Source organism: Oncorhynchus masou, chromosome 17 (assembly GCF_036934945.1).
Source record: "Oncorhynchus masou masou isolate Uvic2021 chromosome 17, UVic_Omas_1.1, whole genome shotgun sequence".
In the NCBI taxonomy this organism is placed as follows: Eukaryota; Metazoa; Chordata; class Actinopteri; order Salmoniformes; family Salmonidae; genus Oncorhynchus; species Oncorhynchus masou.
The window spans coordinates 13,557,734-13,579,002 of record NC_088228.1 but is presented as its reverse complement, the minus strand read 5'-3'; the positions used below and the strand labels follow the sequence as shown (position 1 = coordinate 13,579,002).

General features: G+C 39.6%; 2 protein-coding genes and 1 pseudogene across 3 annotated transcripts in view; 2 read left to right on the top strand and 1 right to left on the bottom strand.

The window, feature by feature from the left end:
• Positions 1-997: 997 nt before the first annotated feature.
• On the top strand, positions 998-9,912 carry LOC135558112 (ceramide synthase 4-like; annotated as a pseudogene).
• Positions 9,913-15,368: 5,456 nt separating this feature from the next.
• On the top strand, positions 15,369-18,743 carry LOC135558534 (ubiquitin-ribosomal protein eL40 fusion protein-like). The gene is made up of 5 exons (XM_064992404.1): positions 15,369-15,464; positions 16,049-16,160; positions 16,337-16,423; positions 17,056-17,158; positions 18,589-18,743. Exons 2-5 carry the CDS (start codon positions 16,058-16,060, stop codon positions 18,680-18,682), a joined length of 387 nt encoding a protein of 128 aa, XP_064848476.1. The 5' UTR covers positions 15,369-15,464; positions 16,049-16,057; the 3' UTR covers positions 18,683-18,743.
• Positions 18,744-18,822: 79 nt separating this feature from the next.
• LOC135558533 (homer protein homolog 3-like) overlaps positions 18,823-21,269 on the bottom strand; it is a 29,562-nt gene continuing 27,115 nt past the window's right edge. The window contains exons 9-10 of one of the 2 annotated variants that reach the window (XM_064992402.1): positions 21,054-21,134; positions 18,823-20,930 (exon numbers count right to left, since the gene is read on the bottom strand). In XM_064992402.1, the coding sequence (XP_064848474.1) occupies positions 20,745-20,930; positions 21,054-21,134 (267 nt within the window). In that variant the 3' untranslated portion in view covers positions 18,823-20,744. The remainder of the gene's footprint in view (positions 20,931-21,053; positions 21,135-21,269) is intronic. The other variant, XM_064992403.1, reaches the window with a different exon arrangement.

Below are 21,269 nucleotides of genomic sequence, written 5' to 3'. Positions count from 1 at the left end.
CTGGTGGGTATTCGACCATTCTACAAAAGGCTAGCGCCGGCCCACTTGACATAACCTTCGGCCTGGTTTCAAGGTTGGACAGTGTTATCCTCAAACAAGTTGTTGTGGATAACCCAATAACAATCAATATTCTATTATTGCAAATTTCATTCACATTTTGCAATTACTGACAGATAGACTCATTTTTCCTTGCTGATTAAGAGTTGTTACAACCATGTCTGTTTTTTCCCCTTTTCTCCCTCTTGTCCTCATTCCTAAATAGGCTGCATTAACTGAACACGCCCCTTTTGTTGCCGCTTGGGCAACAGTGGAATCAAACATTCACAGCACAGTTGTTAATCTGCTATTGATCACCAGAGAGGAAAAACGTCCAGTTATATTGATTCATCGGTGATTCGTCTTTCTCTTTGGCAACGCAATCCTCAATTACTGCATCAACTCTCTGACAGGTAGGCCGTCGTAATAACTGTTCTTGTTGCAACTGTTTTCACCTGAAATATTAGTTCTCAATATAAATATAGTTATTCATAGAATCACCAGTCAACAAATTTAACAAACATGAATAATATATCTTTCATATAGGCCAACCAGGACAGACACAGTTGCATATTTGACTCCACTATAATAACAACATGGATTGATCTCGTTAATTACCTTTGTTTTAACAAAAATGATTGCTTCTCATGATCACATGATGGGTTTTTAATTGTTAAATCAATGACCCCTGCAAACCATAGCATAGTCACATGATTCAGTATTTGATTAAATGTCAAAGTACTGAGCATCAAGCTAAATTCTTGCATAACTAAAATAATCACAAAGCCATGAATACAAGTACGCAAGCACTCACACACACACACACGCACACACGCACACACACACGCACACAAAGAAAATGGCCCTGGGATACTGAAGTTTATTCTGCTCCAACTCATTCAGCAGTAATCAATTATATATAATTAAAAGCCACTTATCCCTCTTCCTGTCTCCATCCAGCATGGACCTCTTGCCTGATCTGTGGATGAGTACTGGCTGCCTCCTGGGGTCACCTGGAGAGACATGGAGCAGATGAGGAGTATCCGCCACCCTGTGACCTGCTGTTTGCCTTGCCTCTGGCTCTGGGGTTCATTGCCCTCCGCTATGTATATGACAGGTAACTTTTTAAAAACAACAGTATGGACTCCCATCTTGGATACCTTCATGTGGGTTTGCAACAATACTTTGGCTGTGGTCTTGTAGGGGTCAGTTGGTAGAGCATGGCACTTGTGTCACACCCTGACCATAGTTTGCTTTGTATGTTTCTATGTTTTGTTTGGTCAGGGTGTGATATGAGTGGGCATTCTATGTTGGATGTCTTGTTTGTCTATTTCTATGTCTGGCCTGATATGGTTCTCAGAGGCAGGTGTTAGTCATTGTCTCTGATTGGGAACCATATTTAGGTAGCCTGTTTGGTGTTGTGTTTTGTGGGTGATTGTTCCTGTCTCTGTGTTTGCACCAGATAGGGCTGTTTTTGGTTTTCCACGTTTATTGTTTTGTAGTGTTCTGGTGTATCTTTTTTTCATTAAACATGAATCAATATAACCCCGATGCGTTTTGGTCAGCCTCTCCTTCACCAAAAGAAAACCGTTACAACTTGTAAATGCCAGGGTTGTGGGTTTGATTCCCATGAGGGACCAGTATGAAAGTGTATGCACTCACTACTATGGTTATTTAAAAAAAATGTAATGAACAAAGGAATGCGTGTCTGAAATATGAGCCAGTGGTTTTAAAAAGGGGAAGATTCAGTCAAACCTTATTTGGATAATCCTGATAGTAGATGCTCTGGAGATCGTCATACTATCTGTTGATAAGCAACTGCTTGCTAAGTTTACGGTTAGGGTTAGCGTTAGGTTTAGAATAAGGATTATGGTTAGGGTTAAATTAAGGGTTAGGATAAGGATTAAGGTTAGGGCCAGAGTCAGTAGATAGTTAGTTGAAATGTTACTAAGCATCTACAGATGGACTAACCAAAAAAGTGTTACCAATTCAACTCACACAGAGGAGCAATCTGATTGTACACTGCAAAACTGCACCCTTCATTGACATCAAGATTACCCTAATTTTGTTTACTTTCACCCAGTGAATATGTTTGAGTAATGGCACACGGTATCTAGCATTTTTATAGTTGAATAATAGCATGATTTTTCCGCAGTATGACTGTCAAAGGTTTGATTGAAATCTTGTCATGCCCCTTCATGAGCTCTACATCCTCATTGGAGTCTCTGGTGGTACAGCTGGCATTGCAGTACAGCACCCTTAACCACTGTGCCACCTGAGAGGCCGAAATATGAATTATTATGTGGATTATGATTAATGGATATTTTTGTTTTGGTTGATACATTTTTTTGTAAGGGAAAATCAAGTCTGAAATGTGAAAGTGCATTGAAATATCCAACTTCAGGAGCCTCTAAACCTAAAACACACTACACTGTTCTCTGCAACAGGGGCATCAAATTAAGATCCGACATCTGTAATGCCTACAGGTGCTCTGGAGGGTATTGTTATTGGTAGCTCAGGTCAGCTGGGAATAGTAGAGAGAACAGGTGTGAGCGGTTTGCTAAATGAGAGAACAGCAGCAGGTAGAGTGGAGAGAGGATGGGCTCTGTTGCTACAGTAGCTGTTTCCTACGGTAACCTAAGAAGCTTTCTCTGGCCTAATAAATGGCTTAAAAGAGGGTATTACAGCAACACAGACACAAGCACATATTTTCTGTATACAGACACATGGTGTGAGCGCACACATGCACACACCGGTACACACATACACACACACACAAACACGTCATGTATAGATTAACAAAGAGCTATAGAGACACACACCTATTGTCATATTGTAATATTTCACCTCTTGTCAAGGAGATCAATAACTGTGTTTATGTTTTCCTCACTGCCAGGGTTGTGGCTCCCCCCTTGGACAGATATGTGGGGTTGCAGAACAGATTTCACATGGCTGCCACTCCTTCTCCAAAGCTTGAGTCCTTCTACACCCAACAAAATTGACAACCATCTCAGGTTAGTGTCAGAAACATCAAACTCTGATAATGATATATGCCAGTCTTGATCTCTTACATCAACATAGCTACTGGAAGTGTTGGCGCTGTGGGAATGGAACGGTGATGTGGGCATGCCTGCTAAGGTGGTGAAATAGATGCTGCATAAGCATCCTAGTCTACGAGTTCCTGGAAAATATTGGTGCAGGTGATACCACTTAGAATAAAGTTACTGTGTACCTACATTGGAATAGCGATTACATAGGAAAACTAATAAGTTTGGACATATTGGACTAATATATAATAACATTTAGCGGGAGCTGTGCACTGTAAAATTTAACAGTACTTTGGTTAACAGTACATTACTGGAATTTACAGTTACATACTGTATTTTTTTTTACAGTAACTTACCGTAAAAATAAGAGCGTCTGCTAAATGACTTAAATGTAAATGTAAAAACAACCTTTTTTTACCGTGATTTATTACATTTATAGCTGTAATAATGTTCTCTCTATATCCCTTCATATTTAGAGTGAGATGGTCAGTCTAATGGCACAATGTGACAAAACCCAGAGACAAATTGAGACCTGGTTCCATCACTGCAGAAATCAAGACAGGCCGAGCCACACCAAGAGGTTCTGCAAGGCTTCGTAAGTCCTTTCCTATAGCTTCAATCACTTGTATAACCACTTAAAAAAAATGTTTTACCTTTGTTTAACCAGGCAAGTCAGTTAAAGATATGCAGAAATCGCTCCACCATTTCCTAGTTGCTGAAATTAGAATATTTTGCCAAATTTCAGTTTGTGGCTAAACAAGCAAGTACAGTGAATCAATGTGCCATCTAAACCGCTTTGAAATGTATTTTCCATAACCAAAAATATTGTACTTTCAGTTGTTTGAAGCTGGTGTTAAGAACGGGAAGCATAGAAATAGCACATATAGAACAGATATTCCACTTCTTAGACTTGCTTTAAATGAGAATAACATATCTATAATATGTATTTCTATGTAAATTAGTTTAAGACCGTATACTGTAACTCTAAAACCAAATCAAGTTGGAGTTACATATTGCAGCTTTAAGAATAAATTCTTATTGATTTACAAAGGCACCTTGGTCATCGGGAAAAGTCCTGTGAAATTCAATAATACTTAATAAGTCATTCCATGTTCACATGTTGCCAATGCAGCTCTAGTTGTAAGACCGTATACTGTAACTCTAAAACCAAATCCATTTTGCAGTTGAAGGTTTTTCTTCTACCTCATAGCGTTCCTAGCTGGACTCCGAACTTTGATCAATGTAAGTATTAGTATGAACCAGTATTGACATTTTGGGACTAGTTTGGGACAGCATTGAATTGTAGGACTATGGACTTATTTTCCTTATGTATCAATGCTAAAATAACAATGACTGAATCGTCAGCTACTGGTCGAAAGTTAAGTGATACTTTTGTAAGGAGGCTTACTGTTTTTTAAGTCATAGAGCTCTATTCGATCCGTAGAGCTGAAGATCCGCTTTTAGCACGATTGACAATTAAAGGCAATGTTCCCGTGGTTGCGGAGACTGCATTCACGGCAAACGTTGCACACTTTGGCGATAGGAATTGAATCTAGCCCTTACTTATTGCTCATCTTTAGGTCACGTGATTAATTTGCAACTTGTTTATTCCATCTCCTTGCCCTACAGAAGTCCTGGTTTTGGGATCAGAGGGAATGCTGGATAGGATATCCACAACAAGTGAGCTCACATGATCTGTTTTCCCTTCCCTAATTAAAGACCAGCAGTAGATAACTGCTACATCATACACTGACATTCTCGGCCGATCTGTGCTTCCAACAGTTTGTGGAAGCCCCTTTCCTGTTTCAGCATGACAATGCCCATGTGCACAAAGCGAGGTCCATACAGAAATGGTTTATTAAGATCGTTGTGAAAGAACTTGACTGACCTACACAGAGCCCTGACCTCCACCCCATCGGACACCTTTGGGATGAAGTGGAACTCCGACTGCGAGCCAGGCCTCATCTCCCAACATCAGTGTCCGAATCTCACTAATGCTCTTGTGGCTGAATGGAAGCAAGACCCTGCAGCAATGTTCCAACATGTAGTGGAAAGCCTTCCCAGAAGAGTGGAGGCTGTTATAGAAGCAAATGGGGGACCAATTCCATATTAATGCCCATGATTTTGGAATGAGATGTTCGACGAGCAGGTGTCCACATACTTTTGGTCTTGTAGTGTACAGTTGAAGTCGGAAGTTTACATACACCTTAGCCAAATACACTTACACTCAGTTTTTCACAATTACTGACATTTCATCCTTGTAAAAAATTCCCTGTCTTTAGGTCAGTTAGGATCACCACTTTATTTTAAGAATGTGAAATATCAGAATAATAGTAGAGAGAATGATTCAGCTTTTATTTCTTTCATCACATTCCCAGTGGGTCAGAAGTTTACATACACTCAATTAGTATTTGGTAGCATTGCCTTTAAATTGTTTAACTTGGGTCAAACGTTTCAGGTAGCCTTCCACAAGCTTCCCACAATAAATTGGGTAACTGAGTCAGGTTTGTAGGCCTCCTTGCTCGCATGCACTTTTTAAGTTCTGCCCACAGATTTTCTATAGAATTGAGGTCAGGGCTTTGTGATGGTCACTCCAATACCTTGACTTTTTTGTCCTTAAGCCATTTTGCCACAACTTTGGAAGTATGATTGGGGTCATTGTCCATTTGGAAGATCCATTTGCGACCAAGCTTTAACTTCCTCACTGATGTCTTGAGATGTTGCTTCAATATATCCACATAATTTTACTACCTCATGATGCCATCTATTTTGTGAAGTGTACCAGTCCGTCCTGCAGCAAAGCACCCCCACAACATGATGCTGCCACCCCCGTGCTTCACGGTTGGGATGGTATTCTTCGGCTTGCAAGCCTCCCCCTTTTTCTTCCAAACATAATCATGGACATTATGGGCAAACAGTTCTATTTTTGTTTCATCAGACCAGAGGACATTTCTCCAAAAAGTACGATCTTTGTCCCCATGTGCAGTTGCAAACCGTAGTCTTCCTTGCTGAGCGGCCTTTCAGGTTATGTCGATATAGGACCCATTTTACTACTGAATATAGATACTTTTGTACCTGTTTCCTCCAGCATCTTCACAAGGTCCTTTGCTGTTGTTCTGGGATTGATTTGCACCTTTCGTACCAAAGTACGTTCATCTCTAGGAGACAGAATGCGTCTCCTTCCTGAGAGGTATGACAGCTGCGTGGTCCCATGGTGTTTATACTTGCGTCCTATTGTTTGTACAGATGAACGTGGTACCTTCATGCTTTTGGAAATTGCTTCCAAGGATGAACCATACTTGAGGAGGTCTTGGCTGATTTATTTTGATTTCCCATGATGTCAAGCAAAGAGGCACTGAGTTTGAAGGTAGGCCTTGAAATACATCCACAGGTACACCTCCAATTTACTCAAATTATGTCAATTAGCCTATCAGATGCTTCTAAAGCCATGGCATCCTTTTCTGGAATTTTCCAAGCTGTTTAAAGGCACAGTCATCTTAGTGTATGTAAACTTCTGACCCACTGGAATTGTGATACAGTGAATTATAAGTGAAATAATCTATCTGTAAACAATTGTTGGAAAAATTGCTTGTGTCATCACTAAGTAGATGTCCTAACCAACTTGCCAAAACTATAGTTTGTTAACAAGAAATTTGTGGAGTGGTTGAAAAACTAGTTTTAATGACTCCTAACTAAGTGTATGTAAACTTCAGACTTCAACTGTATATAGGACTATACAGTGATGTGGTGGTTAAAAAATAGGTTGGTAAATGCTGTTCGCAGTAAGTATAGTAAAACCGTGGGTTAACCCTGGCGCAAAGTAAATAAGGTGTGGAAATGGTATTTCTGAGAGTTTCCTTTCCACTACACTACTGGGACTATCCTTTCCTGTTATGGTTGTGAATCTTAGTTTTGCCTTTAAGAAACATATTTTTCTTTGATATTCGGCACTGGTACAAAGCCATTGGATGTGTGTATATGTTATAGCCAATCATAGTAATCCAGTAGGCTAATGCAGCACACAGGGATGTATGAAACGTACTCCTCAGCCTAAACTGTCCCCACTTGTGCTGCAGAATAGCTAGCTTTTTGTGTGGCACGACTGGTAAGACGCTTCGGTAGGACGGTCACGCATGCTAGCAAAACAGAGGTCCTGGGTTTGCAGCCCATTGATAGGGCCCACATCTGGTACTACCAGCTGAAGTTGGGCTTCTACGTCTCTCTGCTTCTCCTTGTCTCTGTGGACGTCGAGGAAAGTAAATCCCCTCATCTACCTGCTATTCACGTCCTGCCAGTACCATGATAACCTTACATAGCAGGCATAAAATAAACACCTGAGTGGGCTTGGGAGAAACCGGAAGCATCCGGTTTTCAGGCTTCACCTCTCCTCTCTGTTGTTCCCCTGAAAACAGTATTCTTCTGGTTTCTAAAGACCCCGCTGAGGGTGGGACCATAACAAGCAGTCCCCATTTATAACCCATCACTTACTAATAGAGAATGGCAAGGATCAGGGTACGATGTTATTTTATACATGATCAGCTCTACTTTACTTGGGTCTTGGTTAAAAATTGACTCAAAGACCTGTAGGGTGAATGAATGCATAATCTACTTCAAAGCTCACATTTCTTCCTCAGACAAATGAAGGGTCAATATGGTCTTTCAGTGAATTAATAACGTGTTCACGCTACACGTTCCCCAAGGGCACCCCCCTCAACTCAAAAAGTGGCGCACAGAATGCAAAAATATTCTTAGAAATATTTGACCTCCACACATTAACAAGTCCAATAGCTCAAATGAAAGATAAACACCTTGTTCATCTACCCAGTGAGTCAGATTTCTAAAATGTTTTACGGCGAAAACATAGCACAGATATATGTCAAACCACCACAAAGACACAGATGATATGTAGCCATTTTGTCGAACAAAAGATGCAATCACAAACGCAGGATTAAATGAAAAATAATTCACTAACCTTTTGAAAATCTTCATCAGATGACAGTAATAGGACATGTTACACAGTACATTTATGTTTTTTTCAATAATATGCCATTTATATCCATAAATCTCCGTTTACATTGACGCCATGTTCAGAAAATGCTAAAAAATGTCCAGAGAAATTATAGATAACTCTGCCAGATAACAGCAATACACATCATAAACTTTGACTAAATATACATGTTCTACATATAGTTAGAAAGATACACTGCTTCTTAATGCAATCGCTTTGTCACATTTCTCTTTAACGTTACAGAAATCGTTTACTATTCAATAATCTGAGACAGCGCTCAGACATAAGCAATATTTCTCCGCTATGTTGGAGTCAACAGAAACACAAAATTACAACATAAATATTCCCTTACCTTTGATGGTCTTCGATCAGAATGTAGTGGAAGGAGTACCCAAAACATTGTTTGGTTTCAAGTCGTGTGTCTTTGTATTAGCTGGTGGTCCTGTGTGGCCAAAACATTGTTTGGTTTCAAGTCGCTTTGGACAAAAGTGTCTCTGGGATATATTATTATATTATTATTATTAGCATATGCGACAAGTTCCATCTGAAATGCATCCAAAATTACTTCTGGTCCCGAACAGTTGCGCATCAAAACTTCAAAATTACATATTATATGTCGACTAAACTGGACAAACTAAGTGCAGAATCAAGCTTTAGGATGTTATTAACGTACAAAACAATTGCCGATTCAACCGGACAAAAGCAATTCCTCTCAGACAATCTGGAACAGAGGAATGACTGTGTACAATTCGCGCCCGAATGCGCATCTATTTTCTCGACACCGACACCAATTAAACAATTTTGCCTGGAAGACATAGAAAGGGTCAAAGCTGGTTGGGAAGGGGGGGCGGATTTGCACTTTCTGAATTAAATTGGCTCTACTGATACAGAAGACATTCTCGGTTTTGGAAGACATAGAAACTGTTCCCAGATCAATAGCTGGATTTCTTTGGGATGGGGCAATTCATCCAAAGGGGGCAGTATTTTGACGTCAAAGTTTTGGCCCAACTTTCTGAATGAAAAACTAGTTTGGGAGATTGGCTGCCCTGATTTGTCAACTTTCAAAGTTCCTTTGTAGGATTTATACATACAGACATAATCATCATGCTTGGTTTTTACTGTTCCAACTAGGTACGGATAGGCACTCTGGTGATGCTGCTTCACGACTCCTCTGACTTCTTCCTAGAGGTTAGAGCTGGATCACCATCCAGCCAATCTCCCCACTAATGTCATTTTGTAGCTATATCCTAAGAAATGTGTAAATCATGCATTTCAGTTGGAACTGGTGAACTACACTTGCAACAGGTTAGCACTTGTCTGACATTGGTTTCACTTGTGAATTGTAATGTTGTTATTGAGGGTCAATGAGGAACAGAATGTTCAATTTAGCATGGCATGTATTATGAATTAATATTATTATGCTTTGAATTGACGTCTAATCATTGCATGAATTCCTTCCTCTTCCCCTCCCCTCCCTGCCTTGATTTCTAGAATAATCCACACAACCCTTATGCTGTCCATGGAAGTATTTGAACCCTTCACTAGATACAATTTTTTAAATGTTCTTCTGATGGTGCTACAAGCACTTCATGTCTTCTGGGCTGTGTTAATCCTACAGATGGCCTACAGGTTTCTCTTCTTGAGCAAGGTGAGTATATAGTGTCACAAAATGACCAAAATACAAGTAGTCTAACACATGTTCCATGAGTGTTAATGATGTGTATATGTTTATGTCTTCAGCTGGATAAAGATGAACTCAGTGATGAAGAGAGTGAGGATGACAAGGGAGACGGGAAGGAGGAAGACGAGGAGAAGGAGTAATGTTGGGAGAGAAGTAAAGATGGTCTAAACGCCAAACTGAAAATGCTGACCAATAGCTGTGTCTTAAACAACCTAACAAATCACAGAGATGCTGTTGTGAGAAAGATACGCAATGTGCAGTAGAACTGTGAACCTAGACAGAGTTCAACGAAGATTAAAGGCTTTAAATACGGGATAGAGTTAACCATAACCATCTAAGCACAATACAGCTGTAACTCCAGTCACATATGCCCATTAATTGTCCTACTGTATAAAATGTGAATAGGAAGTACCCCATGTATTTTTATCATTTCAAATACATTTTTTCCTCCATCGATGGGTTCCTTGGCCACTATTCCTCTCAGCATAGTCTACTTGATAACAATGGGCCTGCCTATTTCCGTTTTTTTAGGACTGGCAGAGTGTATGAAAGAGATTGCTTTACCCTTTTTGAATACAGATTACTTGTTGAATTAAGAAATTGATACTTCAGTATACTGAATGTATCTCAAAGAAAGGCTTGATATCGCTGTAAGAATTGTTTTGAGTGACAGTTTTTGTAAATGTCATGTTTTGTCATTCTAAATGTAGTTTTTAAAAAGAGGAGGATGGGCTCATTGTGATGGCTGGAATGGAATTAATGGTAGGTATCAAACACACAAACATATGGAAACCACCTGTTGGACTCCTTTCCATTGATTCCATTCCAGACACTACAAGGAGCTTGTAAAGTATTGTATGACTTGTCAGGGATAAATGGTCTGTTAGAGTAGGCTACACTGTTGTTCATAATATGGCTATAATTTATGTAATGTAATTGCAGAAAAAACATAGCCTAGCTAGCCTATAACGAGACCTACAATCTTCTATCACAGAGTGTAATTGGTGTTCTTTTGATGTGACCAATTTATACTAAGGCTGATATACTGATATGCTAATGCTTTGAGTTTCCGATGTTTAATGACCTTGTGTATTTAATTTATTCAATTGACCTTTGGGAGAGGGGTGCAGGTTATTGGGTCATACCAAATGCTTGGCCGAATAAACATAATTTTGGAAATTAATGCCTTCAGTGACTTCCGTCATTTTAGGGGTGAAACTTTGAATCATATGCAATGCAATGTATTCATTTTAGCATGTTATAGAACTAAGGATAACTCATACATGTGTGTTTGTATGGTCCCACAGACTAGGCATACTTTTTTTTACTAGGCTATGGGTTTTCCTGCCTTCGGGGTTCACTTTAGAGGAACAAGGTATTTAAACTGTGTGAATTTGACTAGCCTAACGTGATTATATTTGGATGAAGTGGTATTAAATGTCAGTCTTTATCCATATTTTATGTACGACTCAAGAAGCAGAACTTTACCTTTGACTGAAGAAGCTAAACTTGACCTGAGCCGCATCGCCACCCTCGGCTGGCGGCCATACTCACACCTACACCACCAGGTGAGTTAGCGCTGAAAGCAAAGGCTATAGATTCCCACAGTGGTGTCAAAATACCCATAAAACCTAGCGGTCAAACAGGAAAATGGTTCCAATCGTTTTTACACCGTTCATTTTTCCCATAGGGGATTTTAGAAAACACTTAAAATGAGGGCTGTGTTTCGTGTAGGCTTACCCTGGTGTGACGTCTTAATAACCATCTAAATCTCTCTCAGACAACGTGACTTGTATCAATATATTTGGCTCTATTTACTCTCAGATTCTAAAATGCTAATTAGCATCAAAGTAGACATGCAAGACTACAAATCAGAAAGGTTGCTAGATCGAATCCCCGAGCTGACAATGTACTAATATGTTGTTCTGCCCCATGAGCAAGGCAGTTAACCCACTGTTCCCTGGGCGCCAATGTCGATTAAGGCAGTCCTCCGCACCTCACTGATTCTGAGGAGTTGGGTTAAATGTGGAAGACCCATTTCAGTTGAATGCATTTAGTTGTGCAACTGACTAGGTATCCCCTTTCCCTTAAATAAAGGTTAAATAAAAATATATTAAAAAATCCTTCCCTGCAAGCACCTGCATGTAATCTCTAGCTGACTCCTTTGCTAAAAGTTATTGTGTCAATTTAAAACTTGCTCAAGACAGTTCACAGAATTGTCAATTCAAATAAATGTTGCCAAAATATTAATTACTGAATTTAGCCAATCCAGAAATTCTTACCTTTGCCTCAATTTGGCAGTCTCGTCCAGATCATCGAGGCATTTGTAGTTCTTTATGTTAGCCACATTAGCAGCTAATTAGCATTTTATTTTGATAAACTTCACCTTGTCCTAGAGAGATTTACACAGTTATCAAAATGTCACACCAGGGTAACATGAAATACAGTGTTGTAAGTGTTTTCTAATATCCCCTATGGGAAAAATGAATGGTGGAAAAACGACTGGAACAATTTCCTTGTTTGACCACCAGTTTTTGGGGTGTCATGGATCATACTGTGGTAATCTATCGATCTGTTGTTGGTGAGTGTCAATCTTACGGAAACCGCAAAGGGGAGACATTGCAACACATATGACATCTACTTGCAGGATTGCTTTCCAAAAGCAACACAGATTTTTAAAAACAAAGCCCGGGAGAGCATTTGTAAACGGATGTAGACAATTATCTTCCTCTTGCATGGCATGACTTGCAATCCTATCCGTGTTTACCGCAGGAGAGGTAGCTATTAAAGAAATCGTTTTTTTTCTGGTGGTCAACGCGCCAACTCCGCCAAGAAGCCTCCAGACAAGTAGATGGCGGTAACGTGATGCGTGACGTGTGAGTTTGGGAGCCCAGCAGGGTTGCCATGGTCGAGGTTTTCCGAAAATTGGGCAACATTGAAAACTATGTTGCGGGTGAAAATGTATTGTTCGTGGGTGTCGCGTTTTTGGTGTACTTCTAAATTGCACTGCGGCCGCCATGGCATTTTTTGTGACCTGCTGCTGATTGAGTGAGTGACTGAACTTTTGTGAGTGTAATGTTTACTGTTTATTTTTTTGTTTAATTCACTTTTGTTTATTATCTATTTCACTTGCTTTGGCAATGTAAACATATGTTTCCCATGCCAATAAAGCCATTTTAATTGAATTGGGGAGAGCACTGAGAGTACTGAGTGTGTGCTGCAGGCTGAGTCACGGAGACTGAGAAGCGGTTTTAGCAGTTGTATGTAGGCTATTTAGATTGGTCATTATGGAGACACTTTTTCCATAAAGCATATTAACGCGCTAGAACTGATATAACGGCGACAACGCATTGGAAAATAACTTTAGGCATACTAGAGTGCTTTAGATAAATTCGATCAGAGGTGAGTAAACTGTATTGTAATGTCGACTTTTCTCATGGATAACCATATCAAGCGAAGGGTCTTACTCAGATGCATTGTGGACATTCCCTGAAATGACATGTTGGCCTTTTAGTGGCTATATGCATCTAGCTAGGCAAACCATGGCAAATTTGAATTGCAATTATAAACCCAGATTTTAGTCATTAGCCCATGCCTATTGAAATAACAAGTCAATCTCGCAAATAGATCATTTATAATAGTTTGTAGTCTTAACATCTGACACACAATATTTATTTATTTTGATTGAATCTTTATTTAACCATCAAGAGCTCCTGGCCAAGATAGGCAGCAACAAGTCATTACACAATTACAGACAGACAACATGAAAAACTATAGGTAATCTAGTAAAAGAAAAACATAGAATTCACATAATATAACATCATAATCATAAAAAAACATTGACAGGTCAGGGAATCAGCCTCAAAATCCTTCATCAATAATTTAAAAACACTCTGGACAAGTTCTTCCAGTTTAAAAGTATTTTGTAAGGTATTCAAAGCCAATGACACAGAGTACATAAAAGCCCCTTTACCAAATTCAGTTCAGACATTTGCAACAGTTAGCAGGATAAAGTCCTGCGAACGAAGAGAGTACCCACCACATTTCTGAACAATAAAAATGCCCAAATAAAATGGTAGTAAACCCAAAATGGCTTTGTAAGTAAACGTATACCAGTGACTGAGCCTACAATTGACAAGAGAAAGCCAGCCAACCCTTGTATATAAAGTGCAGTGTTGCGTAATGGTTTTGCAGTTTAAAATAAATCTCAATGCTCCATGGTAAAGGGTGTCAATTGATCTTAAACACTGAGTGGAAGCATTCATATATAAAATATCCCCATAGTGTTGTAAAGGCATAAATGTAGCTTATACTAGCCTCCTTCTGGCTTCAATAGAAAAACAGGCCTTATTCCTAAAATAAAATCCCAACTTCAGCTTCCATTTTTGTCATTTAAAAGAAGCTGTCATCAATTAAAATTCCAAGATATTTATGAGGTTACAGTCTCAATCTCATTGCCCCAACAGTTAATAATAAGTGAAATGTTCAGAGGTCTATTTATTGCTTTAGAAAACACCATTAGTTTAGTTTTGTCGGTATTGAGGATAAGCTTCAATTGACACAAGGTATGTTGAACAGTATAAAAAGCCGTTTGCAAGTTCTGGAAAGCTTTTGTAAGAGACGAGGCACAACAATAAATAACAGTATCAACAGCATAAAAGTGAAGTCGTGCATTTTGCAAATGTTTGTCTAAATTATTTATAGAAATAGTGAATAAGAAGGGACCAAGTACAGAGCCCTGGGGCACACCATTACAGACAGACAATTTAACAGACATGAGCCCATCAAATTGAGTGCACTGAGTTCTATCAGACAGATAGTTAGCAAACCATGCAACTGCATGCTCCGAAAGACCTACGCTCGACAATCTCTGCCTCAGTATAATAACAGCACAATTTCCAGAAAATAGTGCAACATTTGTTTTTTGAAGTTCGTCCAAGTGTTTCTTGCACAGAGATTGAGATCCTCTGTCCAACTTTCATCACTCAAACTCTCCTGTTGGATTTATCTATAGTTATGCACATGTGCAGGCAGGATTTATTTCCAATTATTAACAAGGTGGTTTGAGCCCTGAATTCCAATTGGTTTAAAGCCATGGTATAGCAGACTGTGTATCACGGGAATTACCAAAAAATACTTTTTGCTATTCTAATTAGGTTGTTAACCAGTTTATAATAGCAATAAGGCACCTCAGGGGTTTGTGGTATATGACCAATATACCACAGTTGAGGGCTATGTCCTTAGAATAGCCCTTAGCTGTGGTATATTGGCCATATACCACGCCTCCTTGGGCCGTATAACTTAATCATAGCTGTCAAAATAAGTTAAATTGATCTGGAGAGTTTAATACGGGTGATTTATCTTTTCTCTTGTGACATATTCTTAAACTTGCAAGAATGATTATATTGATGGAAAACCGAATTTTGCTTCCTAGCCTATGTCGTTAAAAATTAAGAAAAAATAATAATTCTTAATTCGCTCGATATATTATAGACTAAGGGTTTCGTGGCAACTCCTCTCTTGCTACAAAAAAACCCCAGAACATTAAAGACCTAGTTGTCTGCCTTGCTGCGGGTTTTCAGAGGTCAGGGCCTCGAAATTTTAGCTAGACCTGGCAACCTTTAGCCGAAGGTAGAATGATGAAAACCATCAAGTTCCTGCTTTCCTGTTCTCCAGAAGCAGTTGTCTGACGGTGAGTGTTGTTTAACCAGCTAAGCGTATCTTCAACATTATGGATATATTTTGAGGATTGACTATCAGCGACTGTTTTATGTCTAGATATCTGACATTAATTGACGACTGACTGTTCATCAGTGTGTGAGAAACGGGACTAATAGCTAGCTGTGTGACATTAGACGGTAGCTAACGTTAGCTTGCTAACAACCGTGGCCCTGTGTGCCATGTGCCATTTCCAAATGGGTTAGCTCAACGCATAACGTTAACTACAGCCGTATTACTAGTGTGTAGCTAAAGCATTACAAACATGTTATCCAGTACTGTAATTGTCAGATGACACGTGGCTGGTGAAATAATTGACTAACGTTATTCAGACATCATTAACTTACTAAACAGCCCACAACGTACAAGTATTGCCCGTTTGATTAACGGTAGCTAACTAACGTGCTAGGTGTATGAAACTAGTAATTTAGTAGCCTGCTGATTTTTAAAGCTAACTAGTAACATATTCTCCGTTGAGCATGCATTTCACTCCAGGACCACACTTAAATCTGTGTCCAGGAAACTGGCCTATAATGTTTACCCGCCTTGTTTCAACAGCCAACAAAGATGCAGATCTTTGTGAAAACGTTGACGGGTAAAACCATCACCCTTGAGGTGGAACCCAGTGACACCATCGAGAATGTGAAGGCCAAGATTCAAGACAAAGAAGGTAACACTCAATCTCAGCAACAGTAAAAATTGCTGGGCACAGATCTAGGATTAGTTTACCTTCCACCTGAGAACCGAAAATCGACATAAGATATGTGTATATGGGCAACTACTCCAGTTGGTGTGATGTGGATGGTTTGATGGCAAACATACTTAGTTTGCTGCCTTCCCTTTCAGGTATTCCTCCTGACCAACAGCGACTCATCTTCGCTGGCAAACAGTTGGAGGATGGCCGCACATTGTCAGACTACAACATTCAGAAAGGTACTTCTTGACTAATCCAATGATGGAGATAATACTGTTTGTTCAGACAAGTCTTCAGTGTTTACACTAATCTGTCATGGCATTGAGGCTTATATCACATCTTAGTCCATGGGAACGTGAGCAGTCTGTCTGATGTGCGGCAGGTAACCTAGCGGTTAAGAGTGTTGAACCAGTAAATAAAAGGTTGTTGGTTCAAAATCCCCAAGATGACTAAGTGGAAAATCTACTGATGTGCCCTTGAGCAAGGCACTTAACCCTAATTGCTCCTGTGAATAGCTCTGGATAAGAGCGTCAGCTAAATTACTAAAATGTGAAATATTATGCATCACATATTAGCAGTTAATGCCCCTGGCCCTAAACAAAAATAATAGTTTATATAACAAAATATATATATATAAGGCCCTAACAAACAATTTATTTTATATAAGGCCCTAACAAAAATACAAATGTTTATATAAAAATGTCAGTGCATATTTTCAACTCTTAGAAATACAATTTGTGATACTACCTGGAAAACAGTGGCATGTGTTACTTAGTGGACTATCCTGGTTAAATAAATACAATTAAATAAATTCTACTGTGTAATCTTGTTGACGTGTAATTTGTTAATGTGTCACTACTTTGCTTCCCAGAGTCCACTCTACATCTCGTCCTGCGTCTGAGAGGAGGTATCATCGAGCCTTCCCTGAGACAGCTGGCACAGAAATACAACTGTGACAAAATGATCTGCCGCAAGTATGTCTGCTTTCATTAACTGAACACAAAATACACTGAACAAAAATATAAACGCAGCATGCAACAATTTCAAAGGCTTTACTGAGTTGCAGTTCATTTAAGGAATTCAGTCAACTGAAATAAATAAATTAGGCTCTAATTTATGGATTTCACATGACTGGGAATACAGATGTGCATCTGTTGGTCACAATACCTGAAAAAAAAGTAAGGGTGTGGATCAGAATACCAGTCAGTATCTGATATGACCACCATTTGCCACGCAACATATCTCCTTTGCATAGCGTTGATCAGGCTGTTGATTGTGGCATGAGGAATGTTGTCCCACTCCTCTTCAATGGCTGTGTGAAGTTGCTGGATATTAGCGGGAACTGGAACACGCTGTTGTATGCGTCGATCTAGAGCATCCCAAATAAGCTCAATGGGTGACATGTCTGGTGAGTATGCAGGCCAGGGAAGAACTGGGACATTTTCAGCTTCCAGGAATTGTGTACAGATCCTTGCGACATGGGGCAGAGCATAGTCATGCTGAAACATGAGGTGATTGCTGTGGATGAATGGCACGACAATTAGCCCTAGTATCTCGTCAAAGTATCTCTGTGCATTCACATTGCCATAGATAAAATGCAGTTGTGTTCGTTGTCCATAGCTCATGTCTGCCCATACTATAACCCCACTGCCAACATTGGTCACTATGTTCACAACGTTGACATTAGCAAATCTCTCACACACGCTGTCTGCCCGGTACAGTTAAAACCAGGATTCATCCAGCGTGCCAGTGGCCATTTGAAGGTGAGCATTTGCCCACTGAAGTTGGCTACGACGCCGAACTGCAGTCAGGTCAAGACCCTGGTGAGAACGACAAGCACACAGATGAGCTTCCCTGAGACGGTTTCTGGCAGTTTGTGCAGAAATTCTTTAATTTCGTCAGCTGTCCAGGTGGCTGGTCTCAGATGATCCTGCAGGTGAAGAAGCTGGATGTGGAGGTCCTGAGCTGCCATGGTTACATGAGGCCTGCCAAATTATCTAAAACAACGTTTGGAGTGGCTTATGGTAGAGAATTGAACATAACATTTTCTTGCAACAGCTCTGGCGTGAGAACTGCACATTTTAGTGGCCTGTTATAGTCACCCAGCACAAGGTGCACCTGTGTAATGATCATGCTGTTTAATCGGCTTCTTGATATGTCGCACCTTTCAGGTGGATGGATAATCTTGGCAAATGCTCACTAACAGGGATGTAAACAAATTTGTGCACAATTTTAACGTTTTTGGTGAATATGGAACATTTCTGGGATTTTATTATTTTAGCTCATGAAACATGGGATCAACACTTCACATGTTGCGTTTTATTTTTGTTCAGTGTAGAATTACAGACATCTACTGACCCAGGTCTGTGGACTTAATGATGTTGGTGCACTCTCTGTATTACAGATGCTATGCACGTCTTCACCCCCGTGCAGTCAACTGCCGCAAAAAGAAGTGTGGGCATACCAGCAACCTGCGCCCCAAGAAGAAGCTGAAGTAAACTTGCATCCTTACAATCTTTTGTCAAGGTTTTCAATAAAATAAAATGGAAAAAAAGGAAAGGCTCATTCTTGCTGTCACAAACCTTGACTTACTACATAGCACAAGGCTGTTTTGATCACATTATTCTATGCCCTTTTATTTTTAGACAGTTTCTGTTGAACAAAGGTTCATGAAAAATAACATTTTGCTCCACTTCACTGGAGTGCCTTAATCTAAATATCATTTGTGCAATGAAACTTGCAATTTCATCACAGATCTTTTTTTTTTTACAGTAAATGCAAATACATACAACCACTTACAAGGCCTATAGCATTGTCTCCTATAAGATGAACATCAAGCCCCTTCTACTGCTCTTAATGATTACATATGCTGGAGGGAAATAAGAGCTGATCAAATGCATTCATTCAAGTCTCAAAGATAGTTATATTTACGTAAACCTCATGAATGAAGAGCTCAGTTCAATCCGTAGCGCTTTAGCATTTATGATTTAAATTTTGAAGGTAATTTCCGATTGTGCCGACATACAGCGTTATAGCGCAGATTTTCAGTGCTATGGATTGAACGGATTATATTTTTATATCAATTATTAGACAATCTGGCTAGAGACAATGGCTCTTTGAGAAGTCTTAATTTAACATTGACTTATTGCAAGAGCAAACTTAAATGTCTTAAATCTTATCGCTCATCTAAATCATCTACCTAATTATCAGGACTAATCTAGCGCTAATTTAACATTCTATAAACACAAATGAGAATCTGTTGAGTCAAGCTTTTGAAAGCTCTTACTTTGAGAACTCAACTCTCTTTGGTGCCTTTTAGTTCTTATTGGAACATATTCACAAGTTACCCTCCCATGCCTCATACATCACACTATTACCAGCATGCCATAGTACCAATAAAGTTATATATTTACAACTGGTACCCGTAACACGGACACATCTGACGTTTCTGTCAATAAACATGTTTCTTTACAGATTGTTTATCGCTCAGAGCACTTCACATGCATTTTTTTTTTTTAAGTATACAGTTATCAGACATGAGTTGTTAACATATCACAGGTTAAATAAAGACTAACAATCTGTAGTGCTGAAGATCTGCGCTACGAGCGCAATAGAAATTGAAAGGAGAAGTACATTTCAATGGCGCTACAGCGCAGATCTTCAGTGTTACGGATTGAATCGAGCCCTCACTACGTTAATCATATTGATGTCTCGAGATTATTACAGAGGCATATCTTTTGGTCTCTGTGACACTAACTTTGCTCAGATGTATAAAAAACTGAATATTTTGATAAGGCTAATTCTTTACTTTCTTGTTATTGAATACCAATTATCTTGAGTTGTATGATAATTTGATGTGAATTCTGTCAGCCACATTTAAAAAAAAATGTTCATTTGCGTCATGTAATGCTCCTTTCCACATACATGGTTGCACTGAGATCTCTCCCCCCAAAAAATAAACTCCTCACTGGAAAATTAAAATAGATAATCCACATTGCTCATTATACCATTATATTACCAAATTTGTATAAAATCAGTTGAATTCAAACTCTACAAGCACCTAATGATGTCATTGTTCTCATTCTTGACAATATTCTTAATCGCAAATAAACAGCCTAGCACTTAAGACTATTGCCTTGAATGTTGCTTAAGAAAGCAACATGAAGCGCAGCACAACACCGGACACAGCAGATACACTGCCTTGGTCAGTGTTTCCCAACCCTGGTTCTCCAGTATCCCCAACAGGACACAGTTTTGTTGTAGCCCTTGACAAACACACCTAATTCAACTAAGTGAGGGCTTGATGATTAGTTGACAAGTTGAATCAGGTGTGCTTGTCCAGGTTACAATAAAAATGTACAATGGAGGACCTGGGTTGGGAAACACTGCCTCGGTAACACCACAACATATTGCTTAACAAGCTGGAAAGTACAGTACAGCGATGCAGTAATCTTCCCACAGCAGAGGCGGTGTTGTGCTTTACAGCAGGAGAGGACCAGCTCCATCTCTTTCTTCCTCTCTTTGCATTGGCCGTCCCCAACAGACCCTTCCTCTTTAGCATCATTTGTCAATCAGCTTGACAAGGCTCTGCCGGAGGTCGTTCAGGTCAAAGAGCTTGATGTCCAGGATCTCGATGGCCCTCTGCACCTCACTCTCTGTGCGGTCCCGCTCCTCTAGGGAGGCGGCCAGGTTCTGCTCGGCATTCTGCACCCGCCGCTCCAGCTCCAGGTTACGCATCTCCATCTCCTGAAGAAACACGGGGGGAAAAGGGAAGACATTTTCACCCGTCTTAATTCACCCTGAGTGCATCCTACTTGCTGCTTGTTCCTGCAATGTTTCAGCAAGTATTTCTTCAGTGTGCAGTTCTACCTGTAATCTATGTATGGCTTCTTCTCTCTCCTGCTCCATCTCATGGTATTCGGATTTCTTGTTCTGCAGAATGTGGATTTCCTGGGATAAAAAAAACAACATTATCAATCGCACATTAGGACCTTTGCGATCAGCAACACAAAACAAAGGAAGTTACAGGTTTTCACATCAGGCCTTTATTTATTTTGTTTAAAGACCACAACTGATTTGAGATCA